This window comes from Schistocerca gregaria, chromosome 1 (assembly GCF_023897955.1).
Source record: "Schistocerca gregaria isolate iqSchGreg1 chromosome 1, iqSchGreg1.2, whole genome shotgun sequence".
NCBI classification, from domain to species: Eukaryota; Metazoa; Arthropoda; class Insecta; order Orthoptera; family Acrididae; genus Schistocerca; species Schistocerca gregaria.
Window position 1 is genome coordinate 1,055,175,118 of NC_064920.1, and position 19,046 is coordinate 1,055,194,163.

The 19,046-nt window shown below is 42.4% G+C and overlaps 1 protein-coding gene across 2 annotated transcripts in view; it reads left to right on the forward strand.

The window, feature by feature from the left end:
* The window catches only part of LOC126281023 (ras-related and estrogen-regulated growth inhibitor-like), a 557,894-nt gene that overhangs the window by 530,177 nt on the left and 8,671 nt on the right, over positions 1-19,046 (forward strand). For both annotated transcript variants that reach the window (XM_049979811.1, XM_049979809.1), the window contains one exon: positions 2,127-2,308. In XM_049979811.1, coding sequence (XP_049835768.1) covers positions 2,127-2,308 — 182 coding nt within the window. The remainder of the gene's footprint in view (positions 1-2,126; positions 2,309-19,046) is intronic.

The window sequence follows — 19,046 nt, forward strand, 5'->3', positions numbered from 1 at the left end:
ATTATTCTTATTTATAGTATTGATTCCATGAATTGAGCTGTTGATTTGAAGAAGTGATATATTTTTAATGACAAATTTCATTAAGGAATAAATATATTGGGAAGCACTAGTTAGTATCCCTAGTTCCCTAAACAGGTTTCTGCAGGATGTTCTTCAGTTCACACCACATATAACTCTTATTGCACGTTTTTGTGCCCGAAAAACTTGAGCTTGGGTTGATGAATTACCCCCCCCCCCCCCCCAACCCAAAAAAAGATCCTATATGATATTATGGAATGAAAGTAAGCACAGTATGCCAGCTTTTTCATTTTTATATCCCCTATGTCTGACACAATTCGCACTGCAAATAGAGATTTGTTAGTGCGAATTGTGTCAGACCTAGGGGATATAAAAATGGGTTTAAAAAAGCTGAGGAAACGGCCGGTCACGCGTTCCCGCTCGCCTGTAGAGCGAGTGATGGCGAACGAACGTTGATCGATTCTGCGATGAACCTCCTCATTTCTTATTTTTTTAGTTCACCTAATTTTTCGCTACCTACTATAGCAATACAAAAAAATGGCTCTGATCACTATGGGACTCATCTGCTGTGGTCATCAGTCCCCTGGAACTTAGAACTACTTAACCCTAACCAACCTAAGGACATCACACACATCCATGCGCGAGGCAGGATTCGAACCTGCGACCGTAGCAGTCGCACGGTTATAGCACCACATATCAAACGCTTCGATCCTCTTTTTTTTCTATTATCCCGCCGTCTGTGATTGACTACCGTACATTGCTGTAATACAAAGAACATTTTTAAAAATTTCTTGCTCAAATTAAGGTCGATGTTTGAGAGCTGTACATTTCTTTTGTCCAGGAATGCCCTCTTTCCTCGTTCTAGGATGCTTTTCGTCTTCTACTTACTTCACCCGTCGTTTGTTATTTTGCTTCCAAGGTGGAATAATTACATCATATCCTCTAATTTCTGGTTCCCAAAGTTGATGTTACGTTTATCGCTCATCTCATTTCTCACCACTTTCGTCATTATTCTGTTTACTCCCAGTCCATAGTGTGTGCACACTAAGATTGACCATCCTGTTCAACAGGTCCTGCACTTCTTGCTTACGTTCCCTCAGCGTAGCCGTGTCATCAGCAAAACCTATCACTGATACGCTTTCACCCTAAATACTTTTATTTCTGCAAATCTGTCTTCAATGTATGTATTGAACAGTTGGTGCGAAACACTACATACACCTCTGGTCTATATCCCTTCCACTGCGAGTAGATCGTTTGTAATCCTCCATTCTATTTGCCCCTTTTGGTTCTTGTACAGATTGTATTTTATCAGTCATTCCTAATAGCTCACATCTATTTTCCTGTGAATTTAGAAAATATAATAAAATATAATCCTTTAGTAAACGTATTACTCCATGACATATTTCCATAAGTATGTCTCAGATACCGTCAGGTGAAACTGCACTTACAAATTTTGAATCTTCGAAAGAATTGCCTGTAGCAAGGTAGCATAGCGTAATAGATAAGCGCGGACATGGTGGGACCGCATATCTGACTGTTTTATTTTGTTTTTTATGATGGGAATATGACACCCACAGAAACTCATCCGGGATGGGAGAAGAGCAGGGGAGCAAGTGTCTACATATGGAGACGTCAATGTTTGAGGGGAACCATTTCCAGTAATGTATCGAATGTTGCACCATCAACACACAATATGTTATGATAGTCTTCATCCTTTCCTTCATTCTAAGTCTCTCAACACGTTTTCTTGAGTCATCTTCTTGAACCAATTCGGCATCAACCTTCTTTTTCTGCTTACAACAAAGTAGAGCAGTTATCACAGTAGCTGCGTCTCTTTCGTGCTACATTCCGAACCATAGCATTGCTGCACAGTATTGCTGACACTATAATGACAATATCACTGGGCATTCTATGGAGAACATCAATGACATTGTGCACAACGTTACTGAGCAATACTGTTGACCCTATAAGGGCTGCTTAACGCTCTAATACAGTAAGCAGGTTGAAACTGATGTAGGCTGTAATAGTTGCTTGGACTGGAAGAGACTTGCGCTGGGTGGCCCCTGACAAGTGGACGTCGTGTGAGTTGGAGTGTCCTTCTGTTTCAGGCGACGGGCTGCCTGTACGACCACATCCGGTGGGGCGAGGCGTTCGTGGTGGTGTACAGCGTGTGCGACCGCGCCAGCTTCAACGACGCGCACGAACTGCTGGACAAGCTGGCCAAGCTGAAGCTGCCCTCCTACTTCACGACGCTGCTGCTCGGCAACAAGCGAGACCTCGACCACTCCCGGTAAGAACGACCACCACCACCACCACCACGACCACCTGCCTCCGCTGACCACTCGGGACGTCAAACCCGAATCTACCTTCCTTCCGCTACCTAAACACTACTCCCTGCGCAGTCTCACACCCACAATGCGACCACGTGCCGAATGGACTTTTTTACTTTTTTGGGAGGGGGGGGGGGGAGGGGGGAATTCTGTGCCTCAGTGTGTAGAAACTGAATCCATATAGGATCACTTTGTTTCCCGTCTGTCCGTGTGTCTCTGTCTTTCTGTCCGACTTTTAAAAACCGTATTTCTCAAGAACCGGTAGACATACCACTTTCAAATTTATGTTACATAGTAACGTCCATGGTCTCTTCGCAGTGTACAAATTTTAAGCTTCTCAGTCAGTTTAGTCCAAAGATACGGCAGTCCGTGTCATATATTTTAATACCTGAAAACTGACTCATCAGAACTTACAGCGTACTTCCTATTGACCTGGGATCAGAAAATTCGGCAATTAGCATGGCTTCACAGTATAGGTCAAGACAAAAATCCGAAACTGTTAATTTGTAATCACATAACACGAAAAAAATTTATTTTTTCATTTCTTATCTGCCTTTTTTTCTGCCCGTCTATTACGATCTCGTTTCCTCTTGAACAGCCTGGCGTGTCAAATCAAATTTTCTTATTTGCTAAGGTCTTTGGTCGTGTACGTGAAAAAAATAAATTATAATCTCTTACAAATTTAAACGATCTTTATTAACGTTCTTTTAAAAGAGATCAGTAATTAAAAGCCGGACGCAGTGGCCGAGCGGTTCTAGGCGCTATTGTTTGGAACCGCGCGACCGCTACGGTTGCGCGGTTCGAATCCTGCCTCGGGCATGGATGTGTGTTATGTCCTTAGGTTAGTTAGGTTTAAGTAGTTCCAAGTTGTATGGGACTGATACATCAGAAGTTAAGTCCTACCACAAAAAAAAAGAAAGAAAAGTAATTAAACATTCATATAGGGTGAACATTAATAAAACGAACAAACTGCAGGTATGGCTTCCTGAGTGGAAATGGAGGAAGAAATATACTGTGAATATGTGTCCGGAAGCGGACGGTGTGTATGCAAAGGCAACAAATTCATAATGTTCTAACGCAGTATCTGTTCCAGAATCTTACTGTAAATCGACGTTAGTGATATTGGCTTGTAATTCAGCGGATTACTCCTACTTCCCTTTTTTGGTATTGGTATGACTTGAGCAATTTTCCAGTTCTTAGATACGGATCTTTCTGTGAGCGAGTGGTTGTATATAGTCGCTAAATATGGAGCTATTGTATCAGGACACTCTAAAAGGAACCTGGCTGGTATACAATCTGGACCAGAGGTCATGACATTATTAAGTAATTTAAGCTTCTTTGCTACACCGAGTATATCTACTTCTATGTTTCCTCATCTTAGCAGTTGTTCATGATTGGAGTTCAGGAATATTTACTTCGTCTTCTTTGGTAAAGGAGTTTCGGAAAGCAGTTGTTCATGATTGGAGTTCAGGAATATTTACTTCGTCTTCTTTGGTAAAGGAGTTTCGGAAAAGAGTGTTTAATAACTTTGCCTTAGCGGCGCTGTCATCAGTGACTTCACTGTTGTTATCACGCAGTGAAGGTGTTGATTGCGTCTTGCCACTGGTGTGCTTTATGTACGACCAGAATCTCTTTGGGGTTTCTGCCAGATTCCGAGACAGAGTATCGTTGTGGAAATTGTTAAAAGCATCTCGCATTGAAGTAGGCGCTATATTTCGAATTTCGATCTTATGCTAAACTTCGCCAGTCTTGAGGATTTTATGTTCTTTTAAATTTCGCATGCTTTTTTCACTGGTTCTGCAACAGTGATCTGACCCGTTTTGTGTACCTTGGTGTATCAGTACCACTAATTATTAATTTTTGTGGTATATATATATGTTAAGTGCCATCGATACTATCTCTTTGAAATCGTTCCACCTCTTTTCTACGCTTATGTGATCAGATGGCAAGGAGTGAAGACTGTCTCTTAAAAAGGCTTAAGAGCATTTTTATCAGTCTTTTTAGATAGATATACGTTACGTTTCTTTTTGATGGTTGTAGGTGTTAGTCTATTCAGCCTAGCAGCAACTGCCTTGTGGCCGCTAATCCCTTGTGTTCGTCAAGATACTCCCTGTTTACCCAGGATTATTTGTTGCTAAGAGGTCAAGTATGCTTTCGCAATCATTTAGGCTTCGAGTGGGTTCATGAACTAATTGTTCAAAGTAATTTTCTGGGAAAGCATTCAGTACAATTTCGGATGACGTTTTATGCCTGCCACCGGTTTTAAACGTATAAATTTTCCAGGATATCGAGGTTAGACTGAAGTCACCACCGTCTACAATTGTGTAAGAGGGGTAACTCTATGCAATGAGACTCAAGCTATCTTTGAACTGTTCAGTAACTATATCTTCTGAGTCGGGGGGTCGGTATAACGATCCAGTTAATAGTTTAGTCCGATTGTCAAGTATAGCCTCTACCCATGCTGTTTCGCAAGAACTATCTACTTCAGTTCCACTACAAGGTAAACTACCTCTGACAGCAATAAATACTCCACCACCAACTGTATTTAATCCATCCTTTCTGAACACTGTTAGGCAGAATTGTTTTAAAATTTGGTGTCAATGTACCATCATTAACCCATATTACGCCTCTGAACTCTGGCCTTTTTTATAGCGCAAGTCGACGCCTTGCTGTAGGAAGTGTCGCTACGGTTTTGCACGATTATAGGGGGAAGGTGTGGGCACTTTTGAGCAGACCTGTTAACCTCTACGTCGCAACAGGAAATAGTTGCCCACATCTCGTGGTCGTGCGGTAGCGTTCTCGCTTCCCACGCCCGGGTTCGATTCCCGGCGGGGTCAGGGATTTTCTCTGCCTCGTGATGGCTGGGTGTTGTGTGATGTCCTTAGGTTAGTTAGGTTTAAGTAGTTTTAAGTTCTAGGGGACTGCTGACCATAGATGTTAAGTGCCATAGTGCTCAGAGCCATTTGAACCAAGGAAAAAGTTAGGGCTTTCAAAAAAAGTGACACCTTGAATTGTGTTGTGCAGTGTATTTAGTACTCCAAATTAAACGGTCGCATCCCTTTAATTCCTTTTATGTCGTCGGTTGTTAAGATTGGCCCTACTGATGCAAAACAAGAAACAAGAGATGTTAGAGACTTACAGCCGGGCACGAGCACTTCCCTGTTTCGTAACTGCCGCAGTTCGTGGAGAGACGTATCTCATCGCACACCCATCAGAACTGTTTATGAAGCTACAGGACATGCGGCTTCCATCAGCGGAAAGTGGTTGCCCGCTGCACGACTTTTCCTTTCTTTACGGCCGTACCCGTGGCGTCAGATACGGTGCAGAGTGGGTGTAATTCAGCGTGTTTAAGGCGGTCGTGATTTATCCGCGCCGGCGCGGGGGTCGTCTCGTATGCGCACGGGCGAGCCAGCCAGCCAGCCAGCCAGCCAGCCAGCCAGCCAGCCAGCCCAGCCCAGCACGTCACACAACGCCACGCACCGCTCGCGGCTTTATGGCACTGCCGGCTGCACACACAGTCTCAGCACACGAGGTACCTCTCACTGATGTGCTGTATAGGGTATGGCAGGCATCACGGATATCTATACATCTACATCTACATGGATACTCTCCAAATCACATTTAAGTGCCTGGCAGAGGGATCAAGGAACCACCTTCGCAGTTCGCTATTATTCCAATCTCGTACAGCGCGAGTAAAGAATGAACACCTATATCTTTACGTACGAGCTCTGATTTCCCTTATTTTATCATGGTGACCGTTCCTCCCTATGTAGGTCGGTGTCAACAAAGTATTTTCGCATTCGGAGGAGAAAGTTGGTGATTGGAATTTCGTGAGAAGATTCCGTTGCAGGGAAAAACGCCTATCTTTTAATGATCTCCAGCCCAAATCCTGTATCATTTCTGTGACACTCTCTCCTATATTTCGCGACAATACAAAACGTGCTGCGTTACTTTGAACTTTTTCGATGTACTCCGTCAGTCCTATCTGGTAAGGATCCCATACCGCGCAGCAGTATTCTAAAAGAGGACGGACAAGCGTAGTGTCTCCTTCGTAGGTCTGTTACATTCTCTAAGTGTCCTGCCAATAAAACGCAACCTTTGGTTAGCCTTCCCCACAACGTTTTCTGTGTGTTTCTTCCAATTTAAGTTGTTCGTAATTGTAATACCTAGGTATTTAGTTGAATTTACGGCCTTTATATTTGACCGATTTATCATGTAACAGAAGTTTGAGTTACTTTTAGCACTCATGGGGATGACCTCATACTTTTCGTTATTTAGGGTCAACTGCCACTTTTCGCACCATTCAGATTTTATTTATAAATCGTTTTGCAGTTGTTTTGATCTTCTGATGACTTCATTAGCCGATAAACGACAGCCTCATTTGCAAACAACCGAAGACGGCTGCTCAGATTGGCTCCCAAATCGTTTGTATAGATAAGGAACAGCAAAGGGCCTATAACGCTACCTTGGGGAACGCCAGAAATCACTTCTGTTTTACTCGATGACTTTCCGTCAGTTACTACGAACTGTGACCTGTCTGACAGGAAATCACAGATCCAGTCGGATAACTGAGACGATATTCCAAAATCACGCAATTTCACTAAAAGCCGCTTGTGTGGTACAGTGTCAGAAGCCTTCCGGAAATCCAGAAATACGGAATCGATCTGAAATCCCTTGTCAATAGCACTCAGCACGTCATGTGAATAAAGACCCAGTTCTGTTTCACAGGAACGATGTTTTCTAAACCCATGTTGACTGTGTCTCAGCAGACCGTTTCCTTCGAGGTATTTCATAATGTTCGAACACAATGTATGTTCCAAAATCCTGCTGCATATCGAAGTTGACGATATGGGCCTGTAATTTAGTGGATTCCTGCTACTAACTTTCTTGAATATGGGTGTGACCTGCGCAATTTTCCAGTCTTTGGGTACGGATCTTTCGTCTAGCAATCGCTTGCATATGATTGTTAAGTATGGAGCTAGTGCATCAGCATACTCCGAAGGGAACATAATTGGTATACAGTCTGGATCAGAAGACTTGCTTTTATTAAGTAAGTTACTTCACTACTCCGAGGATATTTACTTCTACATTACCCATGTTGAGTCTGGAACCGCTCGACCGCTACGGTCGCAGGTTCGAATCCTGCCTCGGGCATGGCAGAGTGTGATGTTCTTAGGTTAGTTTGGTTTAAGTACTTCTAGGGGACTGATGACCTTAGCCGTTAAGTGCCATAGTGCTCTGAGTCATTTGAACCATACTCATGTTGGCAGCTGTTCTCGATTTGAATTCTGGAATATTTACTTCGTTTTCTTTTGTGAAGGCATTTCGGAAGGCTGTGTTTAGTAACTCTGCTTTGGCAGCACTGTCTTCGATAGTATCTCCATTGCTATCCCGCAGAGAAGGCATTGTTATTTCTTGCCGCTAACATACTTCACATACGACTAGAATCTCTTTGGATTTTCTGCCAGGTTTCGAGATAGTTTCGTTGTGGAAACTGTTGTAAGTATCTCGCATTGAAGTCCGCGCTAAATTTAGTGCTTGTCTAAATGATCGCCAATCTTGGGGATTGTGGGCCTGTCTAAATTTGCCATTTTTGTTTCGTTGTTTCTGCAAGAGTGTTCTAACCCGTTTTGAGTACCAAGGAGGACCAGGTCCGTCACTTGTTAATTTATTTGATATAAATCTCTCAATTGCTGCCCATATCATTTCTTTGAATCCACGCCAGATCTCGTCTACACTGGAATGAGTGGAGATTGTCTCCCAGGAAGTCGTCAAGTGAATTTTTATCTGCTTTTTGAATAGGTATATTTTTCGCTCATTTTTCGAGGATTTGGGGATTACAGTATTCAATCTCGCTACGTCAACCCTGTGTTCACTAATCCCTGTATCGGATTTGATGCTCGTTAACAACTCATTAGTATTTGTTACTAAGAGGTCAAGTGTGTTTTCACAACTGCTTACTAGTCGCGTGGGCTCATGAACTAACTGCTCTAAATAATTTTCAGTGAATGCGTTTAGCACAATTTCGGATGATATTTTATGCGTACCTCCGAAATTGAACATGTATTTTTGCCAACGAACGCGTGTCTGTAACCTCGCTACGTGAATACGAGCTGCAGGAAACTACAAAATAATTACTATAACGTAACGAAATTTCGGGAATACATTTGTTTAGGTAATATATTTAAGTGACTAACATTGCAAGATCGCAGATTTACGTAAGTACGGGATAAGCTATTTAAGTGTGAAATACTGGTATATTAATAACCGGTTTAGGTGCCAGAATGTTGACTGCAACATTGCAAACGTACATGCGTTGCATTGTAAAGGTACCGGATGCCAGTTTGTGGGGTGAGGTCCATGCCTGTTGCACTTGGTCCGTCAATACAGGGTCGCTGTTGTCGTCGTCCCATGACGTCCCATAGTGCTCGATTGGAGATAGATCTGGTGATCGAGTAGGGCTAGGCAACATGTCGACACTCTGTAAAGCATGTTCGGTTACAACAGCGGTATGTGAGCAAGCGTTATCCTGTTGGAAAGCACCATCTCGACTGCTGTTCATGAATGGCAGCACAGTAGGTCGATTCATGAGACTGGCGTACAGAGTTTCAGTCAGGTTGCGTGGGTTAACCACGAGAGTACTCATGCTGTCATACGAAATCGCGCCCCAGACCATAACTGGAACTCCAGGTGTAGGTCCAGTGTATCTAGCACACGGAGCAACACACGGCCATCACTCGCACTGAGACAGAGCTTTCGTCAGCAGCCCTCCACCCCGTTCTCCAACGAGCCCTCACTTGACACAACTGAAGTCGCAAATGGCGATGTTGTGGGGTAAGCTGAATTAGCGTTACGGGGCGTCTGGTTTGGAGTTGGCGTTGAAGCAACCATTCTGCAACACTTCGTTGTGACGTAGTGGTGGTAACTGCTGCTGAGATTGTACGTTGCGCCACAGTCATACGCTGAAATTGATAGTCTTCATTCTCAGTAGCGCCACGTGGCCGTCCGGAGCCCAGTCTTCTTGCGATCGAACGTTCTCTTCACCAGCGCTACCAGAAAATGTCTATAGTGTCTACCAATTCTTCCTGCAAAACCGCAGAAGGAACATCCAGCCCCATTACACGACCGCGTTCAAGCTCGGCGAGGGTTTGACAATGGCGCCTTTAAGGGCATTCTTAACCAACATGAATTCACCACGTCCTGTCTCAGAGGTAACTAACGCTCACGACCGTTACAGCGTGTATTTAAAACAAACGCTGTTTGCTTCCTCTTAGTGGTGCTGCTAGCGCCACGCATGCGACTGGCGCAAAATTTTAATAGACATCATTTTTCAGGTGTAGAAACACGCCTAATAACTTTCGTTTATGTCGCACAACTCCTTCCTGCTGCGACTTTTTCCCGTCAGTGTATTTTTCTTCAGAAATGCATTCCTTGCCATTAGCAGTCCACATTTGATATCCTCTCTACTTCGACCATCATCAGTTATTTTGCTCCCCAAATAACAAAACTCCTTTACTGCTTCAAGTCTGTAACTTCCTAATCTAATTCCCTCAGCATCACCCGACTTAATTCGACTACATCCCATTATCCTCGTTTTGCTTTTGTTGATGTTCATCTTATATCCTCCTTTCAAGACACAGTCCATTCCGTTCAGCTGCTCTTTCAGGTCCTTTGCTGTCTCTCATAGAATTACAATGTCATCGGCGAACACCTAAGTTTTTATTTCTTCTCCATAGATTTTATTTCCTACTCCAAATTTTTCTTTTGTTTCCCTTACTGCTTGCTCAATATACAGATTGAATAACATCGTGGATGGGCTACAACCCTGTCTCACTCCCTTCCCAAATACTGCTTCCACCTATGCCCCTCGACTCTTATAACTGCCATCTGGTTTACCGGCTCTCTGTATTTTACCCCTGCCACCTTCAGGAAGTAATTGTATGGAGTGTAGCCATGTATGGAAGTGAAACATGGACGATAAATAGTTTAGACAAGAAGAGAATGGAAGCTTTCGAAATGTAGTGCTACAGAAGAATGCTGAAGGTTAGATGGGTAGATGACATAACTAATGAGGAGGTATTGAATAGAATTGGAGAGAAGAGAAATTTGTGGCACAACTTGACTAGAAGAAGGGATCGGTTGGTAGGATATATTCTGAGGCATCACGGGACCACCAATTTAGTATTGGAGGGCAGCGTGGAGGGTAAAAATCATAGAGGGAGACCAAGAGATGAATACACTAAAGAGATTCAGAAAGATGTAGGTTGCAGTAGGTACTGGGACATGAAGAAGCTCGCACAGGATAGAGTAGCATGGAGACCTGCATCAAACCAGTCTCTGGACTGAAGACCACAACAACATCAGTGTAGTTTTTAGTGATTTAAACTACACATCAGCGTAGTGGGGAAGTTCTGTCTGTACTTGTTTGAGCTCTACACTCGAGTTGGCAGTGAGCTGTAGCACCATCGTGTAGTAGCCACATTACCTTTCGCATCACCAGAGGCAAGCCTTCCAGTAGGAGAAGCTGGCTTACCCACAGGAACTGCAGATATACCTCGCCCATGTTACGTTGTGGAACGATGACTGGCCCCACAAAGCAGTCACAAATGACGTGCACCCACACGTTGAGGCTGAACCGATGGTGACTGTTCACTGGGATTATGCCATGGGGCTCTCCCTAGCCCATAGGTGGATATTGCCAAGGTTGACAATAGTGTGCGTCGTTAAAGCGGTCATATACGTGAACAGGATGAATAAATAACAGAAACCCACCACCATGGTGGTCTGTCTGTCCGACCAGCGACAAAACGGTCGCCGCAGGTGGCAGACCTTGGGTAATACGGTCTGCACTCGTTGTAGGTGACATGGATAGTGGCAGTTGTCAAGCAGAACGCTCCACGGGATCGTCTGCTAACCCTTTGCTGGAGGCCCTCCTGCCTAGTTCTCGTACTGAGGTCGCTGTCAAAGACCTTTCATCTCCATGTTCAAGTGGGTGAATTTCACTTGGAACGTATTTCTACCAAAATGTCCATGATACGATGCAGTTAGTTCCGATTTACGAAAATCAGCCTTTATACTCAACAATAGCTAGTACTCCTTCTTTTCCCAATCGCTGAGCTGGTTTATAAGCTTGTGCTGTCATCTCCTTTCGAGGAACGTACGAGAGGAAGTGGTATGTTTTTTGACCTTCTTTCTGGAACCTGTACTATCGGAATTACAACAGTAAAGTTCTTTGTGGCGTACACCAAACGAAGCCATGGGCCACTCTTCTTTGACTCTCACTGAAGATAAAGCTGTTAGTACCCCCAAGATTCTGGACTCAATTTTTCATTCTTCGGTGGAGAGCGAGATGTTTTGAAATTACCTGACCGATTAAATCTGTGCGCTGGATCGGGAATCCGGCCTGTGAACTTTACCTTTCGTAAGAAAATGCAGAGCCAACACTTTGCTGCATCCAGTATTCGAGGAGTGCTGTACCGCAAGGCTGCAGGAGAAGTGACTTAAAGTTCGAAAAGTGGGAGATGAGGGCCGGAGACGTGCCCGGATAGCTCAGCCGGCAATAGCATATGCTCGCGAAAGGCAGGGTTTCGGATTCGAGTCCTCATCCAGCACAGAGTTTTAATCTGACAGAAAGTGTCAACCCGCAGATTGCTTTCAGTACACCAGTGTTCTACTACCTTTGGTTACACAGGAGGAACGCTGCTTATTGTTTAGGATTTAAGAAATAAATGCTCACTATTATACCGCTGTTAACATGTGCCGTTACTATGGTTTTAAAATTTTTCATTTGTTATTGTTAGAACAATGACTGTTTATCATTTAGCTCCGCAGTCTATTAAAAATCACTGTTTAAGCAAACAGTCTCGCAGAAACCAGAAATTTCTCATGAATGTTTTCGTTGAATGAACTCTTACCGTTTTCTTAAACGTGCAACTCAACAACAGTGATACAAATCACTTCGTTTCACTTTTAGTATTCGTTCACCCTCACGGAAGACAGTCTACAATTTCTTTCCAGATTTACTTCCTGGTCGCTCTTCCGTCCCTGATACATAATATGAAGTTCAGCAAGTTCGATTCAAATGGTTCAAATGGCTCTAAGCACTATGGGACTTAACATCTGAGGTCATCAGTCCCCTAGACTTAGAACTACTTGAACCTAAGTACATCACACACTTCCATGCCCGAGGCAGGATTCGAACCTGCGACCATAGCAGCAGCGCGGTTCCGGACTGAAGCGCCTAGAACCACTTGACCACAGCGGCCGGCTCCAAGTTGGGTTGTCGTTCCAAAAAGTATCGATACTGTACTTGGCATGGTTGAAGACCTTAGGAAAGTAACTTACCTGGAAATAAAAACATGCCTAGCCATACTGAATACTGCAGTAGGTTCGATTTTCCATGGATATTTATCTGTTTCCGGGGGATTCCGGGCAATTTTACCTAAGCTCAAGAACTCGATTGAAAAAAAAAAAAAAAAAACAGAAGAAACTTTGATATTTCTGTACAAGTCGGAAAATAACTAGAAGTCAGCCTTTTATTCGTTCCAAGACACACCGAAATTAACAAAAGACCCCGTCTGTCAGACATATGGCATTCGCACCAAGATTCATATCGCACTTCATTTTATATTTCTGCATTTTCTTTGATTTTTTCATCTAAGGTACGATACAATATCGTATGGATGTCGTCAAATAAATATCAGTTAGATATTAGAATATATATACAAGTATTCCCAGGAGGAATGGTCAATATTCAGGCATACGAGAGGAACGATCATTCGAAGTAAAATAGACTAACAAACATAGGCTCTATAATTCGTGTCTTAAGAGCTATGAGCACTTCACCACTTTGATGCTGTGAAAAATATCTGTTCTACTGTAAGCTCTTTGCTTTCCATATTTTGAGAGGTGGTAGCATGGACCAAAGAGGGAAAGAAAGTCCAGAAAACATGGGCTCTATAATGCATGCCTTAAAAGCTATGAGGACTTGTTAACCTTCACTGCTGTGAAACACACCTATTGTACTGAAGAAGTGCTCATAGATCTTAAGGGATGCTGTTTAGAGCCCACGTTTACTGGACTTTTCTTTCTCCTTTTGGCCCATACTATCACCCCTCAAAATATAGAAAGCAAAGAGTTTGCAGTAGAACAGGTTTGTTACACACTATCATAGATGGTGAAGTGCTACACCTTTTAAGACACACACCATAGGGCCCATGTTTGCTGGACTTTTTTGATTCGAAGTATCGTTTCTGTCACGTTTCTGAACTTCACGAGTCCTCTTGGGACGCTCTGTACCTATGCTGTTTAAAAATTTTTGGGACTAGATTTCAGGGGTGATACATCACGTCTTGGGGAACAACTGTTGTTAGACACACAATGTACACTGATATTCCCGACAACGCTATGTGTATTATTATTGAATTCGGTGTCCCGAGGACGACGATTTCAAAGAACTAACAGTATCTGCTAACCAGGCCTGCTGCATACTACCTACCCCTGTAAATTGATGGTAATATTTAAAAAGAAAGCTATGAGAATGGACGTCTTTAAGTGAAGAAGGAGACCAATCGGGAACTCCAATTTTGTTCGGTTTAAAGCCTTCCTCGCACAGCAGTGACTGGATGGTAGGCAACACACACTACATATGAATGCCGCAAACTCCCTACGCCCTGACGCCTCTCAGGGGCATAACCATACTGAAACGCCACCTAACGTCACTGGAAAGTGTCAGCAAATATTTTCTTTCTAGCAAGAGTTGTTCCCCGTGAAGTGAACTACTAACTCTAGACATTTGTCTCGAAGACTTTGGAACTATCTGTATATTAAGTGTTTACAATAAACTTAAAGACTTCAAGCGGCAATAAGAAGAAACGATACGATTTGATTTCATGAAATTCAACAATTCCAAAGGAACATATAATAAATGAGGGACAGAAAAATAGGAGTAGAAATTTTATTGGATAATAATACACCATAAACTTATGATGCAAATGATGACTCTACGGTTTCCTCCCATAGCGTTCAGCAATTTTTGTTGCAAGTAATCATTCACATAATAGAAAACGGTTCTTGCCTATGTTTGGTGGGTGCTCAAGATACCTCTCGTCGAGAATTAACATGATTCAATGCATCTTTTTTCGTTTCGTACCAATCATTCTTCTAATTGAAAGCCCTGTGTTTTATATCTGCGAGATACTGGAAGTCAAGTTGTGGCGGCGCGGTTCCTTCCGTCCCTTTTACGACGAACCTGCACCTACCTGTGAACATTGTCTCAGCAGATCATCAGTAGGGAAGCCGAGCGAAACCTACTGTACTTCGACGTGACCCAGGCTGCAATTAAAGTCACTAATCTACGTTTCGAGAGAAAATTTTCACACGAAATGAAAGGTTGGAAACTTTGTCCTTTATTAATATATTCTGAAACTTAGGTGAACAAGTATCACTGCCAAGCCCGTGCCAGTCTTAACACAGTCACTCACAATCCCTTTCACTCACGTTAGCAAGTTCATGGTGTTGCATTTCCCGAAAACGCAATAGCTACAAAAATACGTATTGTTTTTGGTTGAAAATGCACTCCAAATATTAAAGCTGTCGGTACCTAATGCAGTCACAGTTTTTAGTCACCGACCTGCTCAATACGCCACGCGGAATATATATCTTTTCTCGTCACAAAATTCAATTAAAAATTCCGAAATTTCTACACACCCATCGGAATAATTATGCCGTCACTTTACCACACTTTTGATGTATTAAACACTGCTAGATCCGGAACTTATCATTTTCCTCGGAACTACTACTATACACGTCCGAACTGTTTCATGGCTAGGCTCCGACTCTTCTCTAGAATACTCTAAGTCTTCTTTACCAACAGAGAAAGGCGCGCGAAGAATATTACTTTACCAATGGTCAGTTTACTCAACAGCCAATAGCATAACAACATTCTCCTGCGTCAGTCCGCGCTTTTCACCAATAACCAATCGAAAAATAGTAAACCTAACGACTGCACTTTTTACCGACGTAATTATCTAATATACTGAAGTTTTGTTTATGCATAAAGTTATTTACTATTGTTATTTATACGTGAATTAACTTTCCCTTTACCGTAAACCTAAATTACAAATCTATTCTACAAAAATCCGTTTTGTCCACATCCATACTTCTTCGAATTATTCCCAAATTAAATCCCACTGCATAACTAGTTAAACAATTATCTTCATATTAACCTTAAACCACATTCACGCATCATTCATACTGGTAAAACACATTTATAACATTTCACATACACAAAAAGACATAATACCACCTTATGAATATACTAGAACAGTTTATGAAAATACATTCTATTACTTTAGTGCACTCTAGTGGGCAGAATCGAAAGTAAATCAGTCCCCTATCTAATATTGTCCTCTATCGGCTGATACATAAACTACGTGCTCGTCCAGTTTCGCATCACCGTCCAGCTCTAAAACTCATCTCCCACTTAACCGCCTCCAAGGCAGGATCGGTATACGGCGCTACGCCTCGAAGTTTGTCAGGAAAGCCTCTATTTCTGATAAATTTTCAAAAAATGGCTCTGAGCACTATGGGACTTAACATCTATGGTCATCAGTCCCCTAGAACTTAGAACTACTTAAACCTAACTAACCTAAGGACATCACACAACACCCAGGCATCACGAGGCAGAGAAAATCTCTGACCCCGCCGGGAATCGAACCCGGGCGTGGGAAGCGAGAACGCTACTGCACGACCACGAGATGCGGGCTGATAAATTTTGATGGCACATTAGCAGATCTGAGTGAAGTCCTAAAACTTTATAAATCTGTGTATCACATGCCATAGAGAAGATGTTATCACGCGTTAAATATTTTTTTGCGATTTGTGAGGGGTTTGTGCAGTCAGAGTGAGGGAGTCGCACAAATGCGCAACATCAAGAAACGGAAACGGTACAAGAATGAAGCTTTGTATGTACTTATAGCAAAACGTTAATACAAGTCAGTTTGTAATGAAAATCAAATGAGCATGTTACAGCTAGGGCTTGAACAAAACTGAAAGAGAACGCGTGCCTAGAGTCAGAAAGCTCCTTTGGTTTGCAGCTCTTGCACTGCACGCAACCAACAAGAAACGTTTCACTCGAGTGGCTCTTCGGCACGCAGCCAGGTAACCGCGTTTGACTGGAACAAGAAGGGAACGGCGAGTCATGGATGAAATACGAGATTGCGCACATTTCTTTTTCTGTGCCGCCAAGATGAAAATTTATGTTAGAGAAAAGAGTAAGACGGCTTGAATAAATTACTCTGTAGGCCTCTGGGCAAGAATTGCACCGGATGAAACAGCTTTAGAGCAAGGTAATGTGTCTTCCTCTAGAGAGAGAAATGGCATTTAGCGGTGAATCTGCAGCTTTATACTATACAGAATAGAAGCTATAATTAACAAATGCGCTGAAATGCCACAAAGTTGGTTCGCGGAAGATTAGTCATGGAGTGAAATTTATTCAAATTAGCCTCCAAACTGCCGTGGCTGCTTCGATATTAATTTCGCATGGTGGATATGTTGATACAACAGCAACGTTGTAACAGGTAATACGACTCTTAGGTGCGCCAGGGTAGCTCCAAAAGCCCGTTTCGATTCTCCTCAGTTACGTATCATGGAAATATGTAGTAAACAATAATTGTCGACTAACACAGTAACAGCCGGTGTGTTAACACTTCCTTTCAGTGCATACAACTAATAATAAATTGATTAATGACTATTGCAGTTTTAAAGAGAAATGTAACAAAACACATGCGGAGAGACTACAGTGTTTAGAGAATATAAGCTTTTAGTGACTGGTATAAAATTTGCGAATGGAGTTTCCAAAAGTTTCAAGTTTGGGTCAAATTCTATTCCTTGTACTGCTGAGTTGCCTTCCAGTTACATTACATCAAAAAGGTTAGTAATTTTCACGTATGAGGCAAGTGCTATAATTACTCTTGCGAGAAACAATAGAAGAAAAGTGTACAATGTTTTCCAAAGATTTATTTATTTATTTCGCCTCTGTAAATGGACTGTTACATAATGACGAAAAGAAAGTTTACTAAGTTCTGTACAACAAATAAAGTAACACACATGAGTCGCTGTCAGGGGATGAGAGAAAACGTTTCAGAATTTTTTATTGCTCGTAGTCACGGAAATTTAAGCTCGAGAAAACACTTTATTGCGGTTAATGAGAAATGTGATGCGGCTGGTGAAAAACGTAGTAGCTCTGCTGAGATGCACTTCCTCTGACTTGTGTTCGCATAGTTTAACGCTTAAGATGCTATTTTTGGGGTTCAAGTAGCATAAACGTTTCAGAATTTAACAACGTAATTGAATCAGGTGTCGTATAGTAGTTTGGTTATATTAGGGCGACATGAAAATGTACGGCCAAACTTTAAGGAAAAATTCCTCACACACAAATAAAGAAAAGATGTTATGTGGACATGTATCCGGAAACGCTTAATTTCCATGTTAGAGCTCATTTTAGTTTCGTCCACCTACGCTGAATGGAGCACGTTATCATGATTTCATACGGGATACTCTACCTGTGCTGCTAGAACATGTTCCTTTACAAGTACGACACAACATACGGTTCATGCACGATGGAGCTCCTGCACATTTCAGTCGAAGTGTTCGTACGCTTCTCAACAACAGATTCGGTGACCGATGGATTGGTAGAGGCGGACCAATTCCATGGCCTCCACGCGCTCCTGACCTCAACCCCAAATGTAGAGACTCTTCGTGCTCGTATTGTGGACGGCTGTGATACAATACGCCATTCTCCAGGGCTGCATTAGCGCATCAGGGATTCCATGCGACGGAGGGTGGATGCACGTATCCTCACTAACAGAGGACATTTTGAACATTTTCCGTAACAAAGTGTTTGAAGTCACGCTGGTACGTTCTGTTGCTGTATGTTTCCATTCCATGATTAATGTGATTTGAAGAGAAGTAATAAAATGAGCTCCAACATGGAAAGTAAGCGTTTCCGGACACATGTCCACCTAACATATTTCCTTTCTTTGTGTGTGAGGAATGTTTCCTGAAAGTTTGGCCGTACCTTTTTGTAATATATATATATATATATACCGACACGAAGGAATCGACAGCAACGCAGAAAATTGTAGAACAGACTGCTTTTCATTTGCAACTACTTCTTCAGGGCAATCATTAACGACCGGCTCCACTCCATTTCGGAAATTGAGTACGTCTGAACTACATGAAACCTGCGATGCCGCAACATTCCTTACTGATATCTTGACATCTGTTAAGGCGATGCCCAATACAAAGAGGTAATCGCGCCATATGGAGCGACAGTTTAATTGGAGAAGAATTCAAATTCCAATAACAGCTAAGAAGAGACGTGGTTCCACCTTGGTCTTGCTTCAAAAAAATGACATTTTGTGCCATTACCGCCCCGACCCAAAAGTGAAAGGGCATCTATGATACGATTCACTGATGACATTCATTGAGGATAGCAAAGTGAGGAACAATTACAGGAATTTTTCTATGGAATGAAGAGTGTATTATGCACAACATGTGGATTGAGAGTAAATAAAAGGTACACGAAAATATTAAGTAGGGGCAGAGAAAATATCACTGACAGTCTTGACAGGAAAATTGTGGACAATGTAGCAGACACAGTGAAGGAAATTCACTACGCTGCGAGAAAAAAAAAGA